Source organism: Malus domestica, chromosome 12 (assembly GCF_042453785.1).
Source record: "Malus domestica chromosome 12, GDT2T_hap1".
Classification (NCBI taxonomy): domain Eukaryota; kingdom Viridiplantae; phylum Streptophyta; class Magnoliopsida; order Rosales; family Rosaceae; genus Malus; species Malus domestica.
Window position 1 is genome coordinate 14,874,275 of NC_091672.1, and position 14,166 is coordinate 14,888,440.

Here is a 14,166-nt window from a genome sequence, read left to right on the forward strand (position 1 = left end):
ACCATGGCTACAACCACTTGCACTTCCGAGACCACAATCGCCACCACAGCTACCACTACTAAAACCACCATCATCACCATATTATCCATCATCCCCCTTACCCCAACCATAGCCATCACCGCCTCCACCGTCTCACCCCTACTACCACAACTAACTCCCCTCACTGTCATCACCACATTCTCCACCCCATTGCCCTCACTGTGCCCACCACAACCTCCATCATCTCTGCCACCATAGTCCTCGCCATTTCTCAACCATCATTTTCACAACCATTGTTAACATAGACCACCATCTCTGGCTGCCGCCACCACCACCACCACCACCATTATTCCCTACCACGCTATTGCCACCACCTCTATCCCACCACGACTGACACCTTTACTATGACTACTACCACAACTCCAATCACCATTGCTACCAACATCACTCTCTTCTCAACCACCATCTCTACCACTACTGTCTCCATTACTACCAAACACAAGTTTGTATAATTTTTTTGACATTTTAGATATTAACACCGTACGTGTTTTCAATATTTTTATTCAAAAACTATTCTCAAATTAAACTACCAGACACATTCTTAATTCATAAAAATACAAAATCTTATTGTCGTTTTTGTCTTACAAAACACCCTTAAAAATTTATTTTGTAAAAGTTACTGGAGATAAGGGTAGGTTATTGAAAATGGTGATGCTATTCTTGGTGGAATACCCTTAACATCCTTTTGCATTAAAGACAAAGGAGTAGAGCGATATATGAATGTGAATTAAAAAATTTCACTGAAATCGAAATGGAAGGGTTGGTTTTATACCAATACATCACATGCATGTCGATTCCTAAATTCCATGCACGTATAAGTGTTACCCGTTCACATACATTTTTTTACTCTTAACCTACTTTTGTTATTTTTTGTCCATAGATCATTTTTTTTTGTCCATTAATCTTCTTCAATTCATTCGATCTAAATGCCAGAAAATTAAGAAGGATGTGTGAGAAGTAAAATAGGTGGATGGACAGGACCATCCTAAATTAACTATGTTTAATAGAAGTAGAAATGCTAACGAGACTCAAAAGTGAGACTCTCTATGTACTCTCTACCATCTCATATTTTTTGTACAATGTTTATAATTGTTGGCACGAAAAGTAACATTAAACTGTGAGGTGACAGAGAATTCATGAAGGAGAAATGCTAAGGTGACTCTATCAAAGTGGGACTCTTCATGGACCCTCTGCCGCTTTACATTTTAACATAACTCTCGTGCTAATATTATAAAACATTGTTTAAAAAAATTAAGGTTGCAAAAAGTCAACGAAGAATCTCACTTTTAACAGAACCTCGTTAATATTTCTCTTCGTAGAAAGGCTCACTTTGAGAAAGTGTTATAGCATTTGGGTTAATAGAAATAGGCCAGGCAGATTACAAGTTCAAGATGACAATTTTACTATTCACCTCCTGGTGAGCAGAAAATCTTCTCCACCTTAAAAAAAATAAATAAATAAATAAAAACAAAAAAACAAAACAAAACAAAACAAAAGAAGTAGACATCCAATTGGCATATTAATTGCGGGAAATTGCGTCGCCCTTTCTTTTTGTTTGGTTTGTGGAGGCCGAGAGGGAGCAGTGTTGGCTCGAGAGGATTGCAGAGATGGTTATGGAAATTGTGGAACCAAACGCGTGCATTAGAGGTTGCTGCAGCAGCAATTCCATTCCTCTCCATCTTCCACCTTCCTCTTACACTCTCCTCAAACCCATTGCCCGAGGTAACTATTAACACTCAATCCTCCTAGTCCTTGTCCTCCCTCATAAGCCTCTGTTTGGCTAATTAATTGATTTTGTTGTTTGGATTATGGGACTAACTGTGCGACTAGGGGCTGAGAGTGTTGTATACGAAGCACTTTTGGATGGGAAGAAAGTTGCTGTCAAGAAACCCATCTTGTCTACTTCTGATGATCTTGATAAATTCCACAAGGAATTGCAATTGCTTTGGTATTTTTATGATATGGGTTATATCTATATGTGTATATATATTAGTGTTGTGTGTATTATGTATATATGCATATGCAATTATGAATGTTGAGCTTCTAATGTCATGATTGATTTTGGTAATTGTGGCCCTTCAATTTCGTTTAACTTTTGTTTATTTCTTGTTAATCACGACGTTAAGTAAGCTGGATCATCCGGGATTAGCAAAATTGGTAGCTGCGCATGCAAAGCCTCCCAATTACATGTATTTCTTTGAATTCTTTGAATCACCCAATTTGTCTGAGAAACTACACATGGAAGAATGGACTCCGACTATCGATCAGGTGCTTGTGATTGCTCTCCATTTAGGTATGACTTAGTTTGATGGATGCTAATTATTTTCTTGAATTAAGAACCTCCTAGCATTCAATCCTATCGTTATCGGAACAGACACAAACTTATTTTGTAGGAAATGCATAGTTCATCTTTAGTGAAGGAACAACTGTTATAGCTGTGGTTTCTAGTTTACAATTTCATTGGCAGTCATTTTAACACACACACAAACACATACATATGTATTAACTATTAAACCTCCGAGAGGTCTTTGCTATTTAGCCTTATCACAAGGGCTGCCTGCAAATAGTCCTTAAATTAAGTTGAGGGGTGCAGGGTGTGGAGCTAGGATAAACGGTGATAATTTTCATGTTATTGTACTGCAACATCACGAATTGTTGCAACTTGCATTGATCAGTTGGCAATTAGAACTTATTGCTGCACTTAATCATTTTATTATTTTTTACCATTCTCAACTAGAGGTTTCTAAAAGTGTTTAGTTGCGTGATTTTTCATTGTTTTCCTTAGCACTTTTTTTGTCCTTTTCCAGCAAAGGCTTTGCAATACCTGCATAACCTCGGGATTGTACATAGGGATGTGAAACCGGCAAATATTCTTGTAAATGTCTATCTTAAGTATCTTGTCCTTTAGTATCAGAAATCCCTTCTTGTTTTTTTTTTTTACCTTTTTGTTTTACGCACTTAACTACTATAATTTTCCTATGATGCAGCTTGATAACGATCTTTGTCCCCACTTAGCAGACTTTGGTTTGGCTGTATATAAAGAAGATCTTAAAGGAGTTTCTCTTGAGAATTGGAGGTCATCTGGCAAGCCTACTGGTGGTTTTCACAAAAAGAATATGGTTGGCACACTCATTTACATGGCACCTGAAATATTGAAGAAGGAAACTCATACAGAAAAGTCAGACGTGTACAGCTTTGGTATTTCACTCAAGTATGTATTTAAGAGTTGATAACCTAAGAAAGGAAATTTTATTACAGTTGTATCTGATGACTATACGTGTTCTTTTAAGTGATGCTGTTTACATTTTGTTTTGAAGTATTGGATTGAGCTCTGGGACCTTAAATATGGTTATTGACAAAAATGTTTATGGTAGTCAAACTTTCCCTTAAGACCTTTTAGACCTTGATGCAGCATAGGTGTATTGGTAGTAAAAGGGATGTTTAGGGAGAAAAGAAATAAAACTAGAGATAGGATCACCCCAGTTTGTTTCTAGAAATCGATCTTAGATGCCTTATGCATCACATGATTTACTTTAGAGGCCTCAATGAACAAAAGATTGCCCTTTTGATTAAACTTAATCAATAATTGCATGAAATGATTTAGAAGATCACAACATGATTGACTTTTAAGACACGTTTCTAACAGTTTGGAGATTATTTTCAGTCTATTCTGCTTCAATAAGGAGGGATTTACATTTTACATTTTACATACAGACTTTGAGGTCAACTCTGCAATAAAATTAATCGTACCACTCACAACTTCTGCAGTGAGGAATACACAATGTTTCACTGCCTTAGTTGTGATATCTGCCAGTTCACCCTGGGTTTTTATGAGCAAAGTGCCAATAATCCCTTACGTCATGTTTTTCTTCAACTCCTAAGGTACTAATAGTTAGAAAATAATAATGGGAGTAGACTTCAAATACCTTAGGATCATTTACACTGCTCCTATATGAGTCTCACTAGTACATTAATTGAGTCAGCTGAATCAAAACATAATCTATGTCTGGATGTTTCTGATACCAGTAATCAGCTTCTCAACAAGTAGAGCAACTTCATTTGAATTAATACATACACCAAAAATCGGAAAATAAAGAATAGGTAATATGTTCAGGATAAATTATGTATTTACAAAATACCGTCCCAATTCATCATATTTCATCATATCCGGGATGTGATATGGTTCCGAAGGATGAATTGGATATGTACAAATCCAATAAGATTTCATTCCTGAACAAATGTCCATTTTTTTATTTATTTCATCTATTCCATGACGGGAACAGGGGGGGATAGTATACACATTACTTCACAATTTGGAATCAGAACAGTAGCTAGTTTTAGTTGATTGGTCCCCCAAATAACACTATGGGACACCGTGGAGGATCCACATTTTATTGTTGTGTGATGATCCAAACTGTCTACAAAGATTTTTCTTGTAAAATAAACCTTCAATTTATAAATATACCATATCACAATGAATAGTTGTGTAACCAAAATTGCTGATGTAGAACAAGTAACCAAAGTTTAGAAATCAGAAAGAGATTTTAGAAGGCAAGAGGAACTAAGTCTGAATATAAGAGAAACAGAGGATTCAGAATAGGAAGACAGAAGAAATAGATAAACCGAAGAGAAATCTAGAACAGAAGGGGAGATCAGGGTTTAAGAGGACAGAAAGGCGAGAGATAATTCAAGGTTTGGAAATTTCATTCATCAATCAAGTATGCTTATATTTGAATTACAAAGCACATATTTATAATTAATCAAATCTGGCTATGAAGGAAAGTAATCTTACTCATACTAGAAACAGGAGAATACAAATAAACTGTATTAAAATATCCCTAAGATATTGTTCTGCATCAATTACATTTTATAGTAGTAATTTCATTATTATGTTATTATTTTATAGACAAGTATGCAGTTTAAATTTTCATCTCTTTTTCCCATGAATATGAAATTTCAGTATGATCCTCTTGCAGTGAGCTTCTTACTGGTGTTGTTCCATATACTGATCTTCGTGCGGAAGCCCAGGTAGCCTTTCTCATTTGTGTTGTGCTGCTTAACTTACAATATATTAAGAGATGTTGATTTACAGTTGGATTGATGTGGCATATGATTCTTGTTGCTAATACATGTTTGGGTTTTGGAGATTTTTCGTAAGGATGATTCTTGACCTTGAATGAGGTCCAACTGTTCGGATCTTTGGACTGCATTGATGTTTGGATTCACATGCCCATTTTTGTGAATAGTATATATATCCCGAGGGATTAGTTTTTAAAAATTCCAGCTTATTTTTGGTTTGCATTATGGTTTACTGCACAAGTAATTTTCCACCATATTCAGATGTATTTTTATATTTAATCCATCTATGGTAGCATTCGTTTTCTTGATTTTATGGCATCGTATTGTTTAGCATTGATTTGTTACTAGGAAATAAATGTTTAATAGATGAAAGAGGGTTTAGAATTTCAAAACTGCTAACTTTGAATAAAGCATCCAAGTACGAAAAATATCTTCTCACTTCTGCAGATATATCAGAAGTTTGGGAGGTAGTGATGTGGAAATTCAAGTATGGGTCCGATATAGTCGAAACCAAATATCAGTTGGAAATAGCGGTCAAACATAGTGAAAAAAGGTTGAGTGGCCTTGTTGATGAGGCGTTGCAAGGCACATGATATAGTTCATAGCCTATGCTAAGAAAGAAGACCTGAAAGCATCCCATCCTCCAATAAATTTAGGCAAAGCATCACAGTTTCATCACATGAGTTTACTGCTAATTTCAATGAAACATTCCCTTTTCTTTGTCTTAGACTCTCAGTGTTTAGTTTGTGGTTTTTATTCTAGGGTCAGGATCTGGAGGCAAACAAGTTCATAAATATATTTACAACTTTTTAGCCTTTGGGGTATCAAATCCAAGGGTCTTAAACCAAAGCGATGTGGAGATTTTATAATAATTAAACGGCATGGAGGCTGATATGGAATTGTAGCAAATTAGGGAAGAAGTCTAAAGGAAGAGGAACTAGAAAATAAGATAAAATGCCCCTCCTCCATTCCGCTGCAAATGCTCCAACGTTGATGCTGCTTCATCACCTAAGCCTTTGCTTATATCCTGTAACATATTTTCTGTCTGACTACCTGCCTTTAGTTTTTAGACTTTTAGTAAGAATTACTTCCATCTATAGATGGGTTCATGTAAATGTTTAGTGTTCTAACAATCAGTACTATGATCTTGAGTTTCAAGCAGCATCTCTGATGCAATTATGTTTGTTATTCAACAAAAATAAATTATCATGTTTTATTATGGATATGACTCCTCAAATTTGTCACTGAATAGCTCATGGTAGCTAGTAGCTGATTGGTGCATAATGCTAGCAGGCGCACACTGTACTGGAGATGAACTACACAGAGCAGCAACTTACAGCAGCAGTGGTGTCAGATGGATTGCGACCGGTTCTTGCTGATCCTGAGTCTGGTGTGCCATCAGCTTTATTATCAGTGATACAGAGATGTTGGGATGCAAATTCTCAAAACAGGCCTTCCTTCGATGACATAGTTGCTGAACTTGTTATAATTTTGAAACAGAGAGAGAAAATAAAGGAGCCAGATAGTTCCTTTCACGATTCTCTTAATTCTCTTGGTAATCAGCCTATAGATGTTGGCAACAATCTTCAAGCTTATCAAGAGGGTATTAACTGGTTTACTCAGGGAGAAAATTCCATCAATAGAGCTTGTGAACCTAAGCATGGGTTGGAAAAGTGGCTTCAGGCTTCAAATGATACTTTGGCATATCATCCAGTACTTTCTTGGGGATCCTTTGCTACCTGTGGCAGAAGAGAGACGATGGAGGATACACATTTCCTTTTGCCACATGTGTGTAATGAAAGAGATATCCATGTTTTTGGTATTTTTGATGGTCATAGAGGTGAGGTTTGGCAATTTATCTTTCTAATTGTGTATTTGGTATTTCTATTAGCAACCTGATTCCAATGCTGTGCTACAAGGATATAACTGTAACAAAGTGCAGGTGCAGCAGCTGCCGAATTTTCAGCTCGAGCTTTTCCAGGATTCCTGCAAGCTATAAGTTCGATTAGCAGGTTTGTTCCTTCCATTCTTCTCTCTTTTTAACATTGTATATTTTATTTGACTAGTTGACTTTATCTCGAAATGCAGTCCAAGCAGTGCATTGTTCGAGGCATTCATTAAGACTGATATAGCATTTAGAGCTGAGCTGGATATTTCTCGTAAATCCAAGAGAGTTATCCAGAAGGACTGGCATCCTGGTTGCACTGCAGCTGCAGCTCTTATTGTTAGAGACAAACTTTTTGTAGCTAATGCAGGAGATTGCAGGACAATACTGTGTCGTTCTGGCCACCCCTTTGTTCTAAGCAAGGTGACTTAGACTTCATACATTCCTGTTTGGTCATTCTGGTTTAGTACAAGGTTTTATTCCTCAGAATAATGAATGAAATATTAGGATCACGTTGCAAGCTGTCTCGAAGAAAGGGATCGGGTTATTAGTGCAGGAGGAGACGTAAGATGGCAAGTTGATAATTGGAGGGTGGGTCGTGCTGCTCTTCAGGTTTGTGCCTTCAGATATCATGATACTCTTGCAATATTTTCTTCCAAAAGTCTGATATTTTACGTTTGTTTGTTTTCTGCTACTTATGTGGGTAGGTTATTCTCTCCAACAGAAAGGCTAAACCCTTGTTTGAGTTAGTTTGGAAAAAAAATAAAAATAATTCATAATAAATAAATTTGACAACTCATAAACTTTGCCCGAGAGGAAAAGCAAAAATAATCAGGTTCCATTGTGATGCAACATAAGATTTTCTTTAAGATAAAGAGCGATGTGTTTTATCTTCTTTATGTTCAACTACATGTTATTTTGCACCCAAAAGTTTCCATAGGGAACTTACATTACATACTTTTGTATAATATTGCTTTGGAAACAAGTACAACTTTGTTGAGCTTTATACAGTTGTGCTATGCAACGTTTTATCATGTTGGTTCTGCAATGTGCTTTCTTAGCAAACGAAGGTAAAAATTGAATTCATTACCAGTTTTCTCAAAGTAACTATTCTGGAAACAAGAAATAAATTTTTATATATCAAAACCATTACCATTGTATTGAAAACCAAATATTTTGGTTTATCTTGTTTAACAAAGGAATCCATCTTGGTCTCATCGAAGTTATCTTTAACCAGGGTAATTAAACATATATGCATTTTATCTGCTTTATCATAAGATAGTGACTAGTATAAGAAAATGAATAATGGTTCCGGATGGTACCTGCAGATGTCAGTGACTGGCACGTAATTAACATTTCAAACATGTTCATCTTTTCCGGTTGAATGTGTATCTTTGACATTTTTCTTCCAATAGGTTACTCGTTCCATAGGTGATGATGATCTAAAGCCTGCTGTAACTGCGGAACCTGAGATAACTGAAACTATTCTCTCCCCAGAGGATGAGTATTTGGTAAGGACTTGTCACACCTTATGCATACATAAAAAGGTGCAATTTATCCTACTTAGGGCTTGTTTGGGAGTGCTTCTATAGAAGTGGTTTTACTCAGTAGTGATTTTGGTACTTAATTTTCTTTGAAACCCTGAGTGATTTCGGTGTTTTTCAAAAATCATTTCTAGAGATGCTTCTCCATAAACCCTATTCTTATTTAAAGCATGTTTAAACATTTTTGCTTTCCCATAAAACTCCCAGATGGGGCCTTACTCAACTTTGAACCGATTATGACAAGTTACTTTTTCTATTACCTGTTGGCCACTTACCAAATAGAATACCTCTTAAGAAGAATCAGTTGATTAGAACTTATCAATAATTTCCGTCAAAGTTCTTAACAAAATAATTCTTTCCGTCAAAATTCATAACAAAATAACTCAGTAAGTTGCCTCTGCCACTCTCTGAGACTTCGCATGTTTCACGCGTCAGACTTGTATATTATTGTCTTCTCCCTTTCTCATGGATTCAGGGGTGTCTTTTTTCATAAGATTTTATTTGTTTTGTTTGCTGAAGGATATATATCAACTTTCAATATGGAGATGATACTGTTTGATAGGCAACGGAACCTACATACCGAGTTTGCTCTATCTAGAAGCAAACAATATGTGCTTAAACTGTTTAATCTCAATCATTGTTACTTTTCTTTTGAAAAAAAAACCTAATTTTTGTCAGGTAATGGCAAGTGATGGACTGTGGGATGTTGTGAGCAATGCGGAGGTTGTAAGCATAATCAGGGACACGGTGAAAGAGCCTGGAATGTGCTCCAAGAGATTGGCGACTGAAGCCGCTGAACGTGGGAGCAAAGACAACATCACAGTCATTGTCGTCTTCCTCCGTCCTGTCTCCACAGCTGAGAGAATTTTCTAGGTTGGTTTGCTAGTTTTTTCGACTTATGAATGCAAATGTGGGAAGAAATTTACCCCGGAAAATAAAAAAAGGGTGAATTATGTACCTAATTTGAAATATTGGTAGGTGTACGATACCAAGACCAACATTGTATTTTCTATAGGATATTCTTTGAATAAAATCATCTCCCGGATAAGCTTCGCGGGTCGGTGGTCTTTGTAATAGAAGAGATATTTGTAGGTACACATGCGCTTGTTTGGAGAGATCAACGAAGCAGCCTTGGGCTTTATTATTTGAAAGGATTGTGGAGATCCAGTTTATGGGGGAGCCAGAGATACAGGTTATATTAATGTTCTAGTGGCTGAAGGGCAAGCTCTCCTTGATGTTTTCAAGTTTGCTGCTACTAGACACATTCGGAGACTTGAAATTGAAGGGGATTCTAAGATTCTCGTTGACGCTATCAATCTTAGGTCTGCAGCACCTTGGCTAATCAACACTTTAATCATGGAAATTCAGCGTGCGGCTTGTTATTTTGATCATATTTCTTTCCAACATGTTCTTCGTGAAGATAACTTTGTGATGGATGCTCTTGGTTTATTGGGTCATAATTTGGATGGAGTCCAAGTTTGGTTTAACACCCTCCCTCCTGATGCAGCCTGGGTATAATCTTGTGACTATCTTCTTGTTGAATATAGGTTTGGCAATTTCTGACACGACCTGTTAACTAGTAACAAAACGACATGAAATTAACAAGTTTTCAGGTCAACACAATAACGAATCGGGTCGTTATCAGGTAACCCAGTAAGCACCTGTTAAGATAACGGGTTGGTCTAGATATACAAGTGGGTAATTCGTTACACGATAAGAAAAATATTAATTTGATAATTTTATACCATTAAAAAATACTGAAATTAACAATAGTCGGATTTAATCTTGAGCCAAACTAAAAGTTAAAATATAAATATATATATATATATATATTAAATTAAATTTAGAAAATTGGTGGCTGTTAGATCGGCTAAGATTTCATCTCAGCCGTCTAATGTTTTTCCCAGCCTTAAATCAGACTCTCTGTCGATCTCGAATGCTCGAATCGAAACAGCCACTCTCTCTCGAGTTGAACTCTCGATTCACAGTCTCGAACCTCAACTTTTGTCAGCCACGAGTCCACGATCACCCTCTCCAGTCTCCCTCCACCACACCACTGTTACCACATACGATCTAGTAAATCACCACCAATCGGTCTACTACTTTTGTCTCTGATTCTCTCTCTTTGGATCGAGCGAATCTTGAGCCCTAATCAAGATAATTGTTGATTCTTTCGAATTACTTTCAAACTATAGGGTTTTGCTTCGAATTAGTTTTTCCCATGATATGTTGAAGACAATAGATCAAGCCAAAGTTCCAATACCATTTCTCCATGATGATCGATGAAAATTGAAAGATTTTATAAAAAGAACAAGATGCAAGCTTTGAGTTTCATTGACAAGGTTTTAACTTTTGAGAAAGACTTCCCAATCTTAAAAAAGAAAAACTCCTTCATTTTGCATATCCTTACACATTTGATGTTTTGTAGTAGTGTATTGATGCTTTTCTATTAGGCTCTTATTTTGGAGTATGTAGTACTTAATGACAAATATGTTTTTATATTTTGAAGTAATATTTATGTGGCAATGCAGTATGTGCAAATTTAGAAAGAAAAAAAAAAAGATATATTTTTCTTAACGGGTCACGACGGGTTGGGTCATTTTACCTATTGGGTAAATTGACCCAACCTGTTAAAAATCCGTTTAGATAATGGGTGTGACATGATACGACCTGTTAAGATAACAAATGTTACACAAAAACGACACGAACACGGCAAACATGACTCGTTTGCCAGGCCTAGTTGAATGTCCTAGGGGTTTTCATGGTAATTTTTCTTTTGCTATATATAAAATAATAATAATAATAATAATAATAATAATAATAAAAAGAGTATTAATTAAGAAAATTGAGAAAAATATGTCAAGAAAGAGAAAGAAAGCCTAAGAAAAACTAAAAGCTTGTTTGGTATCCTATTTGAAATTTTTTATTATTTCTCAAAACATTTCTTAAGAACATTTCTTGAAAATAATTTTCTTTAAGACTCAAAAACTTGATTGGTTTGCAATTTAAAATTTTTAAATCTTACGACTTAAACTAAATAAAGAGATCTAAAAAGAGGGGGTCGCAGGAGAGAGGAGGAAAGAAAGTAAGAGATGATTGAAGGAAAGAGAAAGAAGAGAGGAGATCGAACGAGATAGAGAGGAAAGAGTGAGAGAAAGAACCGAGAGAATGAAGAGAGCGAATTGAAGGAGAGACGAAAAAGGTAAAAAAAAGAGGAGAGAAAGAAGAAAAGAGAGATAGAATTGGAATGAGAGGGGAGAAGGGAGAGGAAAGAAATGAGTAAGTTAAGTTTAAAAACTCTAAAAACTCACTTTTTATGTTTTTAGAGAATGAACTATATTTTTTAGTTAGTCTTGAGTTCAGTTTTTGAAAATAGTCATACTAAACAAGTTTTTAAGGCCTAAAACTTGAAAATTATTTTTGAGTTTAAAAAGTTGGATTCAAGTAGAGTACCAAACAAGCCTAAATTTTTAAGTAACTTTCTAACATGCTCTTCCATCTCGCTAGGCTCTTGCCTAGGCCGCCTCGCCCACTTAGCTCGCACAGGTGCCCGCTCAAGCATCTACTTATAAACTATTCAATTTTTAGATGATTAATGGATTGATTAGGAAGTGGCCATGACCTCCCTAATGAGCTCCTAGCTAAAATTTAGAGAGATTTGAACATATCCATCTCCAATCAAACTCCCTATCCACCTTCTAAGATAGGAATTCTGTCAGATATTCAGAGAGACTGGACACTAACCCACTCCTAATCACAATGATATTGTCCCAACTTAACCACCTATTATTAGGTGTTATAGTTTTATCACAAAAAAGTCCTGGTGTTATTAAGGTGGAACCATACACTTATGAAATGTATTTTATTTTCTTAATTCTCCGATGTGGGATTTATTTCAACATATTCTACTAGGAGCTCTTAAATTTAAGAACTAAAGGGGATGTATTTAATTGGGATTTTGAAGGATTTTAATTCTTTTAATGAATATAGGAATATTCAATTAGGATTTTAGGTAATTATCTGAAATTCAAGGTGTATCCAATTATAATTTTAAGATAATTTATTAAAATCCTTAGAAATTTGGGTGTATTCAAATAGGATTTTAAAAAAGTTTACAACATTCCAGGTGTATTCAATTAAAATTTGATTTTAAAGAATTTGAGAAAGTTGAGGAATTAGAGGGAATTTGAGAGATTTCGTAGTGTATTTTAAGCATCCACAAATCTGACCTCTCTCCATGAGATTTTGAGGGAGTTGAATCAAAATTTTATATCAATTAAACTCCATAAAAATCCATTAAAATCTCTCAAATTCTCAATTGAATACACTAGTATGAAAGGAGCTCATAGCATTAATTACTACTATTTTAATAATATTTCAAATAAAAAATTTATTTTTATTTTGTCCTTAATCATTATGACTCTTTGAACTAGAGAGTATGATTGGAGTAGAAATTTTTTTAAGACTCTTAAAGTAACTTTCAAGTCTTTTTTAACTAAAAAGTTAAAAAAAAAAAACATATGTATTTCTTTTGTAAAAAAACATCCATACCTACGAGGTTAGTCAAATTTTTCCTCCAACAGTAAGAGACGTATAAATCCCACCCCAACTTTATAATTTTTCAAACTTTTGTATTTCTTAAAAAAAAATTAGCTAACAATTTTGGATTTAGTCTTTGTATAATTTATCTTGTTTTATTTTTACAAACATTTTGATGTAAAAAAAAATTGGTAGTGAAATATGAGAAATTGAATTTTTTATGTGTTAGTGAACAAATGAATGAGTATTTATAAAGTGTTGGATGAGTTTTGGTATTGGATATGATTTGAATGAATTAATAACATTAATTTGAAAACAAAATGTGACTTACTACTACTATACAGTGGTATTTTTCTTTATTTGTAAATTAAAAATGTTAAATACAATTCTCGTCAAATATGAAATAGTAAACAAGCATATGGCAACAGTTAGCTCACTTGAGTCGAGTGTCGACCTACGTTGTTTGTGGCTTCTACAGAAAACACGACACATAGACTCGTACTCTCCCCTTTCCTTCCCCAATTTCTCTCCTTAATTTCCCCTAAAATTCACAGGTAAATTACATAGTAGCCCCTCAAGTTTGAGATCTATTACAACCCCATACAACAACTTTAAAACATTTCACTTTCATACATCCAGTACCATTTTATTTCAAAATAACACCTCCATTAGATTTTTTTATCCATTAGTCTGTTAAATGCTAACGTGGCTGCCACATTTGTGCTGATGTGGCTGCCACGTGGCCAAAAAAAAAAAATTTAAACCTAAATCTTCTAAATATTAAAATAAAAAAAACTGAAACCTTCTCTCATCCTCCTCTCTTCTCCCCACAACCCCCAAACCCATATCCCCCATCTTCGCCTCATTCGACTCTTCTCCCCCATCTTCATCTTCTTCCCCCAACCCCCTACTTGTTGCAACCCAGAAAAAAAAAGAAAAAAAACCCAGATCCCGTCTCGCCATCACTAGGTTCGTGGAATGGGGGGTGTGTAGAGGAGAGTGGGGGGTGTGTAGAGAACGAAAGAGGGTGGGTGCGGATGGAGGGAGGGTCGCGAGTGGGGGTGGGGGGGGGTGTTCTGG

At 35.5% G+C, this 14,166-nt stretch overlaps 1 protein-coding gene across 8 annotated transcripts; it reads left to right on the forward strand.

Moving 5' to 3' along the window:
• Nucleotides 1-1,540: 1,540 nt before the first annotated feature.
• LOC103449948 (protein kinase and PP2C-like domain-containing protein) lies at nucleotides 1,541-9,698 on the forward strand. 8 transcript variants are annotated; one of them, XM_070809690.1, is made up of 13 exons: nucleotides 1,541-1,761; nucleotides 1,870-1,987; nucleotides 2,166-2,332; nucleotides 2,847-2,914; nucleotides 3,027-3,250; nucleotides 5,016-5,067; nucleotides 6,412-6,958; nucleotides 7,061-7,130; nucleotides 7,207-7,426; nucleotides 7,511-7,615; nucleotides 8,419-8,514; nucleotides 9,226-9,420; nucleotides 9,640-9,698. In XM_070809690.1, exons 1-12 carry the CDS (start codon nucleotides 1,647-1,649, stop codon nucleotides 9,418-9,420), a joined length of 1,977 nt encoding a protein of 658 aa, XP_070665791.1. In that variant the 5' UTR covers nucleotides 1,541-1,646; the 3' UTR covers nucleotides 9,640-9,698. The 8 variants fall into 8 exon arrangements, with proteins under 8 accessions (XP_070665791.1, XP_028946555.2, XP_028946556.2 ...); XM_029090722.2 differs by lacking the exon at nucleotides 9,640-9,698 and having other exon boundaries at nucleotides 6,409-6,958; nucleotides 9,226-9,595; XM_029090723.2 differs by lacking the exon at nucleotides 9,640-9,698 and having other exon boundaries at nucleotides 9,226-9,595.
• The last annotated feature ends 4,468 nt before the right edge of the window (nucleotides 9,699-14,166 follow it).